The following is a 13073-nucleotide window of genomic DNA, read 5'->3' on the forward strand; positions in this document are numbered from 1 at the left end:
GTCTCACTCCCCAAAACCTTTTCTCTGACTGCATTTCTTCTGTGGATCTGTTTCAAGTGCTGAGACTTTTGAAGACATACATATCTCAAATGCATATGCCACATATTAAAATATGGTAATTGATTTTTGGTAACAGAATATGGCATTCTATTTGTCTTTGACATTCCTTATTTGTCCTTGCTCTTTGGTGAATCGCTTCTCAATTTTAACCAAATCCTCCTTTATTACATCATGGGGTTCACATGACAATTATGGAATTAAATGTCGTGATCCTAGTTCTGTCCTTATGTACATCAATGTGACATACAAAATTAAAGCAGTCTTTGCTAATTTAATTTTTAATTTTACTAAGGCTTTACATATTCTTTATAGTCATTCTATGTTGTGCTATATTCCTGCAAAAGAACAAGGATAGGATTGCATGTATATTAACTTTGAGGAATATTATGTTTTGCTTTACATGTGTTGGCAAACTAGAATTAGTTAATATTAGCAGTAGCTTGATTTTATTTATCTTACTCAAAATTCAAAATATGATTGCTAAATAAAGGATGCTACCGAGGTGCAGTCTTTTATAATTCTACTTCTAACAGCCAAAATGTTATATGATTCAAAATCATTTACTTTTTTTCCTCCTTTCATAATGTTAATTGGTCTTTGCTGCCAGAACAACCTTTGCCTGTCGTGGTACCTGGTAACATTATTACTGTATTACAAGATGTCATGATAATAAAAGCCGAAAAATTGTTCTCCCAGTGGCATATTCAGAGTGCATAACGTTTTGCAGAATATTGTGTATCCCTCCCAAATATTCTCAATGCATCTTTAATGAAAAGTTGCCCAGATTATTGCAAATATTAGCAGCATTTGGTATCTGAGACACATTTTTACATCACCTGAAACTTACCAGGGAAAATATTGGGAAAGAACCTGAGAGACATTTTATCTCCTCCTTTGGCAGGAGTTTGGTTTTGAACCTATGTTTACACTTTACTTAAATATGCATATTATGATTACCTTCATATAGCAGAAAAAGAATGGTTAGAAGAGAATGATCACAAATGACTTACAGGATAGAGGCTGGAACTTTCAGAATGGAAAGTAATTTAATGTCTAACCCCCAGCAAGAGAAATAGTCTTGAAAGCCATGCTGAAAGTTCTTCCTACTGTCAATTAAAAATATTAATTTAAACAACACACTAATAGATTGTGAAATTGCCATTGCATTAATTGTCAAAGGATTATTTACTTGACCTGTAATGCAGAGTTATATATCATATAAAATATTAAAATATTGTGTGGTACAACATTAGAGAACAAAAAATGTCGACAAGTTTATTTTGTCTTTCAAATTTATCCAAATTTAACTTTGCCCACCTTTATCTAAATTCAATTTGGAACTACTGATTTTCAGGTTAATAAATGATCTGCAACCTGTGCTAGAAAATCAGTAAGCTTTCATTTTAACTTAAAAGGATCCCAAGTACCTGAAGCCCCAACTCACCTTCCAGGGTGCAATAAAACAATAGAAATCTCTCAATCATATTGGTTATTTCCTTAATTTAATACTTCTCTACACATTAAAAAAATAGGAGGATTTGGTTATACATTATGTTATTGACACTCCGTTTGACAGAGGCTCTGTGAAGGGCAGCTTTCTGAGCTACCATTTAGTCTTTTTGATTATTTTTTATTTTCAGAAGACGACAAGATGACTACAAATGTGTCTCTCACACTCAGAAGATAATTTAGATTGAACTCCCTAACTTTTATAACTTTGTTCCACAGACCACAGTAAATAGGCTATTCAAATTATTATTAATTTCACTGGTTTCTGTGTCTAGTTTTAAATGTTCCAGTACATCAGTTGCACAAATAATTCCCTGCATGTAGCATGGGAAAGACACTGACATAATAATTTTAGAAACAACTGTAGAAACATCTAAAAAGATTAACAAAGGAAATATTATGCCACTACCAAATTAATAACTAAAACAGCACGAAAATCACTGTATAATTATCTAGGTTTCTATAGAAACCATGTTTGATGGGTAGCCAAAAAGGCTTCCAACTGGGCTTCCATACTTCTGCTCTCCCTATAATAAACATGATTCCGTTCTGCCTTTCACAAATGACGAACCAGTTTTTCAGTAGTGTAAGTCCTTATCCTATACTTTTCAAGCAGCACCCTTTAGCAGCACTAATCACCTATAAGCCTTTTTAAGATCTGAACTCTGGAACTTGAACATGTAAAAATACTTTTTAAAAATGTATTATGACAAATACCATGCTATCAACTAAAGGGGGGCAGGGAAAGGAAAACAGAACAAATTTATATATGGTAATACTTCTGTGTTGTCACAATACAATAGTTGCATAAAAATAAGTGAAGGCATTAATCCAAGAAACAAGTTGGGGTTTTATTACATTTTGTCACTGTAGTTTTTCATTACATTTTCTCATCAGGCCCTCTCAAAGCCTTTGGCCCTGAATTAGTAATAATATGGATATAAGCAAATGATCCCCAGCACTAGCAAAGGTGAAGAAGGTGTGGCACATCCCATAAGTCCATATTCCATTAGAAACAGTAGAAGTTTCACCTGAATTTGTGTTTCATTTAAATAACCTAGATTGACAATTACTTGTGGCAATATTGTTTTCACATGCTGCTTACACAGCAGATTTTAGCAAAGCCACCTTAGAAATTTCTAACACTAAGAAAACATAAGCTCTGTATTCAATGTATTTTTTTCCTACCAAAGTTGATGAAAATGCTGCCCTTGTGTTCATGCACCCAGTTTTTCCTGAAGGCAATAGTTCAGATAAATTTTAATTTAATTTATAGATTGTTTGCAAATAACAAACGGATATTTTAAGAAATATTTTGTTAGTAACCCCCTAGAAGCTGCACAACCTTTTTATTGTTCCATCACTTAGAGAAGCGTTAAGATAATGTCTGAAGTAGACCTCAATTCTAATTGTATACACTCACAGGAAAACTACCTATACACGCTGCCCTGATTCCAGAAATCGAGAACATGACAAGGGTAGGGTGGAAGCTGGTACAATGGATTTGGAAGGTACTATATGTGCTGCCTGGCCTACTTCTTGATCTATTTGTTTATGTTTAGAAAGCACTGCATAGGAAAATTTCAAAACAGAAAATAGAGATCCTGTGTTTAAAACAAGCAAGTTCCTGACAGATCTGCTTTATTTCAGAGAAAGAAAAGCGTACCTGCTGTTATTTTAACACTTTGTGGGATTCTTGTAATAGTTGAATAATTTATTTTGTATTATTTACAGTTACTTAGAACATTCAATTAATGTTCTATAATATTCTGGGATTTAAATTCTGCAACTCCGGTTTAGTCCATTAGATCCTGAGACTTCGTGTGCTTTAGCACTTTACAATCGCTGGATTTGATCAAACTAAATGACAGAATTACAGTTTAATTTTGTGCTATTTTTGGATGCAGAAAATCTCTCTAAATCATAAACTGAGATTGGGCCTGATCACTGAGAGTGCTGTACAACAAAATGTAATATCACAGAAAGAAGTGTAGACCCAAAACACCATATTTTATTCTATATTACATAATCCACCAACACTCTTCAGTTTCATCCTACTTAATGCTAGGCATCTTTCTGGGAGAACTGCCATCGTAGGCTCCTGATACAATCAACACAGAAGGGCAGAGAAGCACAGACCTCCATGTGGTGATTCAGTTCCCTTCAGATCTGCATTGCCCTCGGAGTTGTCTGTCTCTACTTATTGATAATAAAGGGAACTGGAGCACTGAGATGCCGTATTTTCTCTAACATGACATGGGATTAATCCTTTTATGTTTGGTTGTTTTTCTACTGTAACATAGTGTTCCAAATCTGAAGGCCTTGATTTGTCTTGTTTGGTCTAGATCATTGTCTGGATTTGTTTTCATCCTTACAAGCAACTTATTCATACTGTTTCCTCCAGATGAGAATTTTTACTGTGTAGTTGGTGTTGAGCCTGGCGTATTTGCATACTACATTTTTTCTGTAAGTCTGTGTGTGGAAACTTCCCAGTTTTTTTATGTTGAAGGCACTGAAGGGTAAAAAATGTTAAGACTTGACCTCAGTGTGCTTTGAATGAAGACATAAACAAATTTTGTGCAGATTTCTTAGTCTTCAGTATGAAAATAACAGATGTCCGTCTCAAACAGTTTGTAGTTGCCTTTTTAATAACCTAATCATTCTACACTGGTGATGTATGACTGACACTGATTTAAAAAACAAAATAAGTCTCAATACATGATTCACTGTTTCACAGAAAGATGCCCGAAATAGTCATTCACCGGTATTTGTCTTCTCGTACAGTTTACAGAAATAATCAGTATTCCATTTCACAAACAAGTGCAAACATCCATTAGCTAAATGACACAACATATACTTTGACTAGGTCTGTAACTTTCACTAGAACTCTGTCAATAGTTACTGCTGAACAGTGTCACGTAAGAGTACATATATTGTATAATTGCTCTGGTCAGGACACCACTGAGGTATTTAAGCAAAGAAAAATTACTGGATCGACTAATCTGTCTTTGAAATCAGAGGAAAAGAGAAAAAAAAATCCTTGTATATAATCTGTAATCTACAGATACATGGAGTTGGTCTTATGAATTTATTGAGCCGCAAATGAGTTCTACCCCCAGATCCAGAAACAATTATCATCAAAAATCAGAGTGGAATTGAGCAAAAGATTTGTTATGTGATTACTGTTTGATCTGTTTGAAAATTGTCAACTGTATACAAAAATACAAAAGCACCCTTTTCCCACTGTATTCTGAGTGCAAAGGACAGCTTGAATAATGACATCTCAAAACTCTGAGATTAGCCAATTAGCCGTAAACATTAGATTATTTATTTTTTAACTTTTCATCTGAAAGCTTACACCTGAGCTATAAGACATAAGTCAGAATGCATCTACATGTGTAACCACCACTTATAAGATTCTGTTGTGGAGATGTAACTGATGGGTTTGTTGATGATGTATGAGGCAGAATTTAATTAATTTTCTGTGGGTTTTCTGCTAGCTCTGGTAGAAGTTATTTTGCAACTACTCATTATATGCAGACAGGAGCAAAGTTGATGCAGAAAAGTTCCTCTTCTGCATTTATAATTTTTAAAAAATGTTTTCTATAAATATGGTGTTTTCTTGCAGCTATTGTACATAATATAGAGCCCTCAAACTGATCTTTAAAGGAAATTTCTGTTGAGAAAGATGACCAGTCAAATGGTAACACATGCAATGCTGTTGTCTACACACTTGAAGAACGAGTGAAAATGTTCTGGGCTTAGAAATACTAAATTTTCTCTCTCCATTGTAAACTATTGGGAGACCAGGAGGTCCAGCCAGCTTCTTCCCCAGGGTCCTGGGTGTGCTGAAGCACTTCTAAGCGCCTGGGACTGAACAGTTCCTCTGCATTTGAGAGAGCATAATTTCAGTTCTGGATAGACAGATGGATGGCAGAGGCACGTTCCTGCTCACTGAACTTGCACCCATACAAAAATCAGACATAAGTATGTTCTGATATAAATATCCACTTGCTCTCTAAACACATGAGCTTCCAGAAAAGATCCTATAATATACATTCTGCAGCAAAATTGTACTTTCAGAATTATCAGTGGAGACAGCTCCAATATGCTCGTACATACCCAGCTATTTTGTACTCTGTACAGAACTATAGGTTTCTGTTATTGCACAAGGAAGCAAGGAAAGCACCTCTCATATCTCAGCAAAAACCTACTTTTAAATATGTTAAAAATATACCCAAAATCCTGAAAATTTGATTAAGAAGCCTATCTTTTAGATATGAACTAACTACTGGAATGTAGTTATGCACCAGCATTTATTTCTTTTAAACTTTCTCACAGAAATGACCATCAAAAGACTTGCAAAAGGTTTCACTTGACGCAGTAAGAAAGCACTCTTGCTGCACTTTCTCAGTGCACCAGTCTAACTGAATTGGTAAAAAGTGGAAGTAGAAAGAGGAGTCTTTCTCGGCTTCATTCCACCTTGGACTTCTTATAAAATGGTATAATCCCCATACGAAGCTATGTGCCACCTCTTTCTATGTGTCTGATAAAAACACATGGTTTTGAACAGAACCCTCAGTAAAGTTATACTGAATTCAGAAGTGCTGAGAAGTCAATGTTCCCATTGAAGCAGATGGCAAAAGCAAACCTGTCAACCAGGAACTGAGAAGGCCTGTGGTGTTACAATTTAATCCATACAGTGTCTGAAAGTTGTTATCTCATTAACCTTAAAGGTCAGCAGAGAGGCACAGTGAGGGCAGTTACCAGTGGCACGAAAAGCACACTGTGAGCATGTCCCCATGGTACTGAATATACTCTAAGGGGAAAGTGCTCTGAAACTGTAAGCACTGTATTCAAGCTACTTCTCTAGGCTTATTAATTTTGCATTACTGAAGCAAGTATCATGGACCAAGGCAGTATCTCTAAATGTAATCAAAACATGGTTATGAAAGCACACCAGTGCAAACTCAACATTTTTTGTGTTGTGCTCCATTACACATATGGATGAGTCTAGTGCTGGTTCCTGTATGTGTCTGGGGGGGATACACTGGGTTACTGCTTGTTGTTGCAGAAAACGTGAAAGATCAGCTAGGTGAAAGCCATCCTGCAGTGGACAGATTCCAGAAATGGACTTTGCTTCTCTTTCAGCATGAAGAAAATCATGTAACTTCTAAATGATGTCTCAAAATGAAACACTGTCTCAAATTCACCATACATGTAGCATTATCAAAGACATTGAACTAATTTAATTTGACTGCTTATAGAGAATTTTTTAGATATTTAAAAAGTATACTCTGTAATATAAAAACATACGTAGATGGGTAAAAAAGTGTAAAAACGCCATTATATGTGTTCAGGTAAGCAATAGTAACAATTGTGTAAACAGAACTCCAGTCTTAGGCAAGCTGCAGATGCTTGAACAACTATTCTTAGTCATTCCAAAAGTGCTTCATTTCCTTAGTTATTGCATTACTGGGTGTTTTCATCCTATTTAGTTTATTTTGCAGTCTAGCAGGGTCAATACTAGGTCAGTATATAACAATCTATAATGAGCTGGTATCTGTGGCTGTTGAGACCAGACATAACAATTGTAGGTGAGCTTGCCATTTTCTGCATAGTTTACTGTCACTTATCAAAATGCCTGCTGGTGAGCATGATGTTCTGTTTAGCTGCAGCTTCTATACCTTATTCAACTAGGGATCATCACAGTGAGTTTTTAGGAAACATTCTTGTTACTAGCTTACTTTACTGAGAACTGGATACATATTTTGTTCAGCACTTCAGTAAAATATTGAAATAGGTTAGTTAAAAAGGTGAAGGCAGATTTACTTGAGTGCTTTTTATAGTAAAAAATTAAAAAGCAAAATTAGAGCCAATTAAAAATGTCCAAGTGCTACAGTGATAGGATTTTCTGGTTCAAGTATCGTAGTCCTTATTCATATAAAATTTTTCCCTAAAGGGCGATAATATTTAATAGGAAATTTAATCTCACAAAAATTCATTACTGTTTAGAACTGGCAGCATTTGTCATTATGCAGTTGTGTGGCTATGAGACATAGGGTAAAACTGGACCATTTGTTTAGCCGCTGACTGGAACAAACCTTGAATAAAGGACTGAGAGGGACAAGACTAGAAAAGACTATGTGTTATTTTACACTGGTCTTACCAAAAGGGTTAGGCAGCACATAACAGTGGCTATCAGAAAAACAAGCTAGAGAAATAAAGTAAGAGAAAATCAAATCACTGTCTCCAAAATGATAGAATAAACTTTATCAGTGTGCTGACCCAAAGACACCCTGTCTGGCAAAATAAATACAGGTGATTTAGCCTTTCCAAACAGAATCACTTTCTTTGTTCACCACCCCCCTTGTACACTGTTTTGTAACACACACATTCCTCCCCTAATTTTCCCCTCCCCATATATGATACTCGCTTCTCAGGCACTACTGCAGAGAAAATTCTATATGTTAAGTAAGCTACCAAGCTACATTATAACCACTATCCATCTATACAAATGTAAGCATGACCATACCCAGTGAGACCAAAGATTCATGTAGTCTACTTTATCTGTCTCCAGCCCTGGTCAACAGCAGATCCTCAGGGTATAAAAACGGGAAAAATCAAGTGCTGTTTCCTGTGGATCTTTTCCTAGCCTCCAATAATCTGCAGCTCATTAATTTCATTAACCAAGTATGTTTCTATTTAATGCTCTCAACAGATTTTTCTCCATGCTTCCCAGAGTCCTGTAAATTTAAGTTTTTAAGATCTTGCAGCAGGAAGTTCTTTGGAGTAACACATTTTTGTTGTCTGAACCTACCATCCACTACTTTCTGTAAACTAGATTAATAAAATCTACATTTTCTGTAATCTACATTATTAACAGATGTCCTCTGTTCTCCTTATGGAACCCTGACTTGGTCATCAGAGGGATTAGCCTGAGATGTTGCATATTTTTCTCCATCTCTCCCACCAGTCCGAGGAAGGTGACCTTAGTATGGGTACTTATGTCAGTACTCTTCAAATTTGAGTGACTTTTTTGCTGAGATTGCACTTTTAGTACATAAGCAAATTTCCCCCACTCTTTTCTCCTGTGTTTTTGCATCATCTGTATTTCCTTCCTTAAAGTGAGAATGATTCCCTTTCCCATGCATGCACATTCTGTTTCCAAACCCAATGTATCAGGACCCCAGTAGTACCAGGTGTTAGTTAACACTTTCACTGCAAGTATATTACTCTTTTTATTTCAATGCATGAATTCCACGATGCCTGTTTTATCACCGTGTAGTAAAGGAAGAAAAGCCAATAAATATAATAAAAACAAAGGGATTTTGGCCACTTACCAAGTGAAGATAAGACATAGTAATGTAGATATTAAAATGAGGACTTGGTTAAACATTGCAGACTGCGTGCGTTGTATGGCTCTGTGAAGATCATTCTATATTAATGGAAAAATAGGTGTTATTTTTGGTTTTGAATTAATATGGCATGAGCTGTTTCTACAAAAGAATTATATAGTGCCCTGATAAATGCAGTCATTGAAAAGCACTTAGAATTTGCTGATCATATAGAAGGCTGCAAAAGAGCCAGCTGTGATTCTGTGATTATTTAACTAGTTCTTTGTTCATCCTGGAACAATTCTGATACTATTGCAAACTGCCTTAAGGTCTGTCTGCTCATGTCTAGCTTACAAATTACAGGCTGCAAGGACCAATTAAGGCATAGCAGTTTAGTTCCCTGCAATTGTTTATGAAAGGAAGAGTAGCAAAACGAAGCAGCCATTCCAACTTTCCCTTATTGGCACAGTAACAATTTATACTAATTGAGATTTCACTTGATGTCTTAATTTTTTCTAATTTTGATGCAGAAAGCAGTTTAGCAATGCTTGACCATTTGTATAATCTAAATACAGATCTGGTTAGCTTCCTATTAAAGTTGGACAGTGGACTGTACTGCCAAAATCCCACTAAAGACAATATACTAAAAAAAATAGAAACTCTAAAATAGTTATTTTTTTTGTCATACTTACAATCATATTCTCTAAAGCATGCTTTGCCAGCCAACAATTTAAAAATACAGGAATAAACAGGTTTCTTAGGACTGGCCAGAAAATCTGAAAGAAAAATTAACAAATTCATTAAAAACTTTTCTATTCAAGAATAGAGCTTTTCTATTCAAGCAGCAATGAAACACTTGGAGAAAATAATTATTAATATGTTTCTAGTGTGAGATACAGCTTTAAATATCATTTTTTCTTCCTTTGTGATGAACTGTATGTAAGATAAATTGATAAAATAAGAACAGTCAGTTTTCAGTGCAGACACCAAAGATTCTTAGATTTTTATATCTAGCTGGTTTATTTTATTGACTGTGTTGTAGTTTGAGTTAGCAGGTTTTGGTTTTGTTTGCTCCCTATGAGGGAGAAGGGGAAAGTGATCTGTATCATTACTTCATTCAAGTAGCAAGCTGTCTTCTTGTTGTTGATAAATTTCTGTTCCCACAGGCACAAATTTGTCATCCACATAAGATTCAAATCTACTTCAATAAAAAGTAAGAGTATTTGTGCAGCTATGAAAGGGCAGTGTGCAAATGTATTAATTCAAATATGTTTACCGTGATGATGAAAGGGACAGCATTAATTATTTCCAGGAGAAAGGGTATTCTCAGAATTTGTTCCCAGATATTTCCCTTCAAAGAAAAGGAAAAAAAAACACCATGTCACAGTAGGCTTACATATAGTTCTGATGAGAAATATACGTGATATTCCAATGCCACATATGGAGTCCTTCCCACTAGCTGCATTTCAGAAGGATCATTCTTCTCAGATTTAAACACATATGTCAAATGTAAACATAGAATATAGGCCATTCTTGCTTATTTTTCTTACTGTTTATCATAACGTACCTCACAGGTAAAAATACATACTTTTAAATCTGTATTTTTACTAGAGCAATTCTGTTTCCATATGACCATATATTTCCTTGCTATGACCTCGTTAGTAATACAGCTCAAATGAAGACTTCTAATTGCAGTAACTAGTCAACTCATTCTGTCAGCTAATGAAGACCTTCATTAAATTAGGTTTTCATTTTTTTCAGAGACTAATATGCTCCTCTCTTCTTCTATTGGATTTTTAGGTACCTTGGAATCATAGGCAGACGTCTTGTCTCTGCTTTTTCATTCCTCAATGCTAACCTTACTTTTATTTTTACTTGCACGCAGATAAGGAGGTGAGGTTCCTGTCCTAAGGAAATTATCTTTTTAATAATTCTCATTTTTCAGTGACTCTTCATAAAAGTAACAGACTAACCTACTGGCAAATCCTTTTATCTTATATTTTTACTTATTTTGTTAGAAACCTCTAAATCTTTAAAATCCTGCATTACAATGCTTTTGACTGTGCCAAAGTGTTTCTTACCTTAATGCTTATCATCTTAGGTGTCTAAAAACTAGAGACAGAGCCCTAGTACAGTGTGAGTTGCACAGACGTATATGCAAAGGACATGCACTGCTCAGAAGATTTTAACATCAGATCAACTGTACTGATTACCCTTATGCACAGCACACTCCTATAGTCCATACTAACATTTGTTATGAATGATGAGCTGCTCTCTACAGTCTTCTGATAGAAATTTAAGGCAAGATATAAAGCAAAAGAGGAATGCAGATATGTTGTATTTTCCAAAGAAAAAATACCAGCTCATTTTCTCTTAATATTTCATTAGCCTTTACATGTTACTCTCACAGGTCTGTATATTTACCTTTATTAATTCTAATCCTGCTATTAAGATGTAACTTATTAAAAAAAAAAGTATTAAAAAGAAGAATGAAATTAAGTTAGGGAAAGATAGCAGTATTCCATAGCGACTCTTTCCTTCCTTTGCATTTATCTTCTTTTATTTTCACTTTCTATTTTCTCTTTCCCAACTATTTTGGAGACAGACATAAGGGAAGACAATCTAGCATTTAATATATAAATTAGGACTACAAGATCAAAGTTCTGTATTTCTGCTACAAACATTTTGGTACATTTCTGGGCTTTTTGGAACTTGAGCTTGCTTACATGAAATTAGAGGTGTTCCCACATATTTCAATGAAAGTGGTACTGATCTTTTAATCTGCTTACTGCTAGCTACAGGTTGGGGATAATACTACTTCTCTTCCCCACCTGAGCTGTGACTGTGAACAATTAAATGTTGGGATGAAAATCCACACATTGAAAAAATAAGGTATTTAAAATTCAGTGACTTACAGCTTTGCTAACTCTGTGGATCAAGACTCTGTCATAGGTAATGCAATAACATTGTAGCATATATCACAGCAATATTACAAGAATTTGCAATACAGCATTATATTTTCAGTTGCAATGATATATTAACCTTTCCTGTTAAAATAACTATCTGATATAACCACCGAAAATTAAATATAAGCTCATAGCATGGAAAATTCTTTTTTCTATTTTCAGATACAGAAGCCACTGTACCTATAGGGCAGGGATTATTGTCTTCCATGTAATTGTAATTGGTGGCAGTTAGACATACTTGAATAATCTTAAATATTTTGTGTGATAACCAGCCCTGTAAATAGAAGTAAAAATATGGGACTTTGAGCTGAGGTTTTCTTTGTAGGCACAATAAAATCAAAAGAATATTTGATTTTCCCAACTGACCCGTTCTGTGTTTTCACGAATTTCCTAATTTTTAATGTTAAGAGTTTTCTTTTCTGCATTATAGAAATGTCATATAATTTATTTGTGCACATAAAATTCCTGTGCAGATGTGCTCCAGGTACTTAGTGATGCACGTGGCTGCAAGATTCTCGCTTCCACATACAAATGCATCATATCTTCTGCCAAACTGCCTTTTGCAGTGAGAATGTATGGTACTGATAAAAGCCCCTGAGACTGCTTGTGCGCCAGTGATATAGTAGGATTGCCAGCTGTCCGTGACAAGTTTTGGCAGTGGAAATTTCTAATGTAGACATCTTTCAGAAATGTTGGCCAAGGGCAAACCCTCATGTAATAGGTTAAGTTATGAGAACGCAGATTGTAAACTATTCATTCTTGGATCCAAGTGATCAGCCGTGTAATACAGTGCTACATTCTTTGCATTCCTCCCCATATAAAAGAAATTAAAAAATGCAAATTCACTGTATCCTAGCAGCATGGTATACTATTATGTCCTCACTATTTTGCATGTTGAATCCTTTCTCATATGTCATCAACGAAGTATCAGAAAGGTAAATTCCTTGGAGTAGTCTCCCACATGACTGCTTTATTTATTTACAGGTTATTTGTGAAATCCTAGCAACATGCACACAAATGCAAACACAGTCATCTTTTTCTTGTTGTTTTCTTCCTGGCTTGTCCTCTGACTTGTGCCTAAATTGTAAAAACTTTGGAAACGTTGGAATGAAATAAGCAATCTGTCACAGATTTACATGAACCAAGACTGCTTCAGTCATCCTGGCTGTGCAGAAAGGCCTTACAGTAGGTGAAATAACAG

The 13073-nt window shown here is 35.1% G+C and overlaps 1 protein-coding gene across 8 annotated transcripts in view; it reads right to left on the reverse strand.

The window, feature by feature from the left end:
• Positions 1-13073, reverse strand: part of KCNT2 (potassium sodium-activated channel subfamily T member 2) — a 144411-nt gene that overhangs the window by 82117 nt on the left and 49221 nt on the right. For all 8 annotated transcript variants that reach the window (XR_012661174.1, XM_075097210.1, XM_075097207.1 and 5 more), the window contains 3 exons: positions 10183-10257; positions 9599-9682; positions 8913-9007 (listed from right to left, as the gene is read on the reverse strand). Coding sequence is in view for 7 of the 8 variants with exons in the window: in XM_075097210.1 (XP_074953311.1) it covers positions 8913-9007; positions 9599-9682; positions 10183-10257 (254 nt within the window). In the remaining variant the exon portion in view is untranslated. The remainder of the gene's footprint in view (positions 1-8912; positions 9008-9598; positions 9683-10182; positions 10258-13073) is intronic.

Source organism: Phalacrocorax aristotelis, chromosome 6 (assembly GCF_949628215.1).
Source record: "Phalacrocorax aristotelis chromosome 6, bGulAri2.1, whole genome shotgun sequence".
Lineage (NCBI taxonomy): Eukaryota > Metazoa > Chordata > Aves > Suliformes > Phalacrocoracidae > Phalacrocorax > Phalacrocorax aristotelis.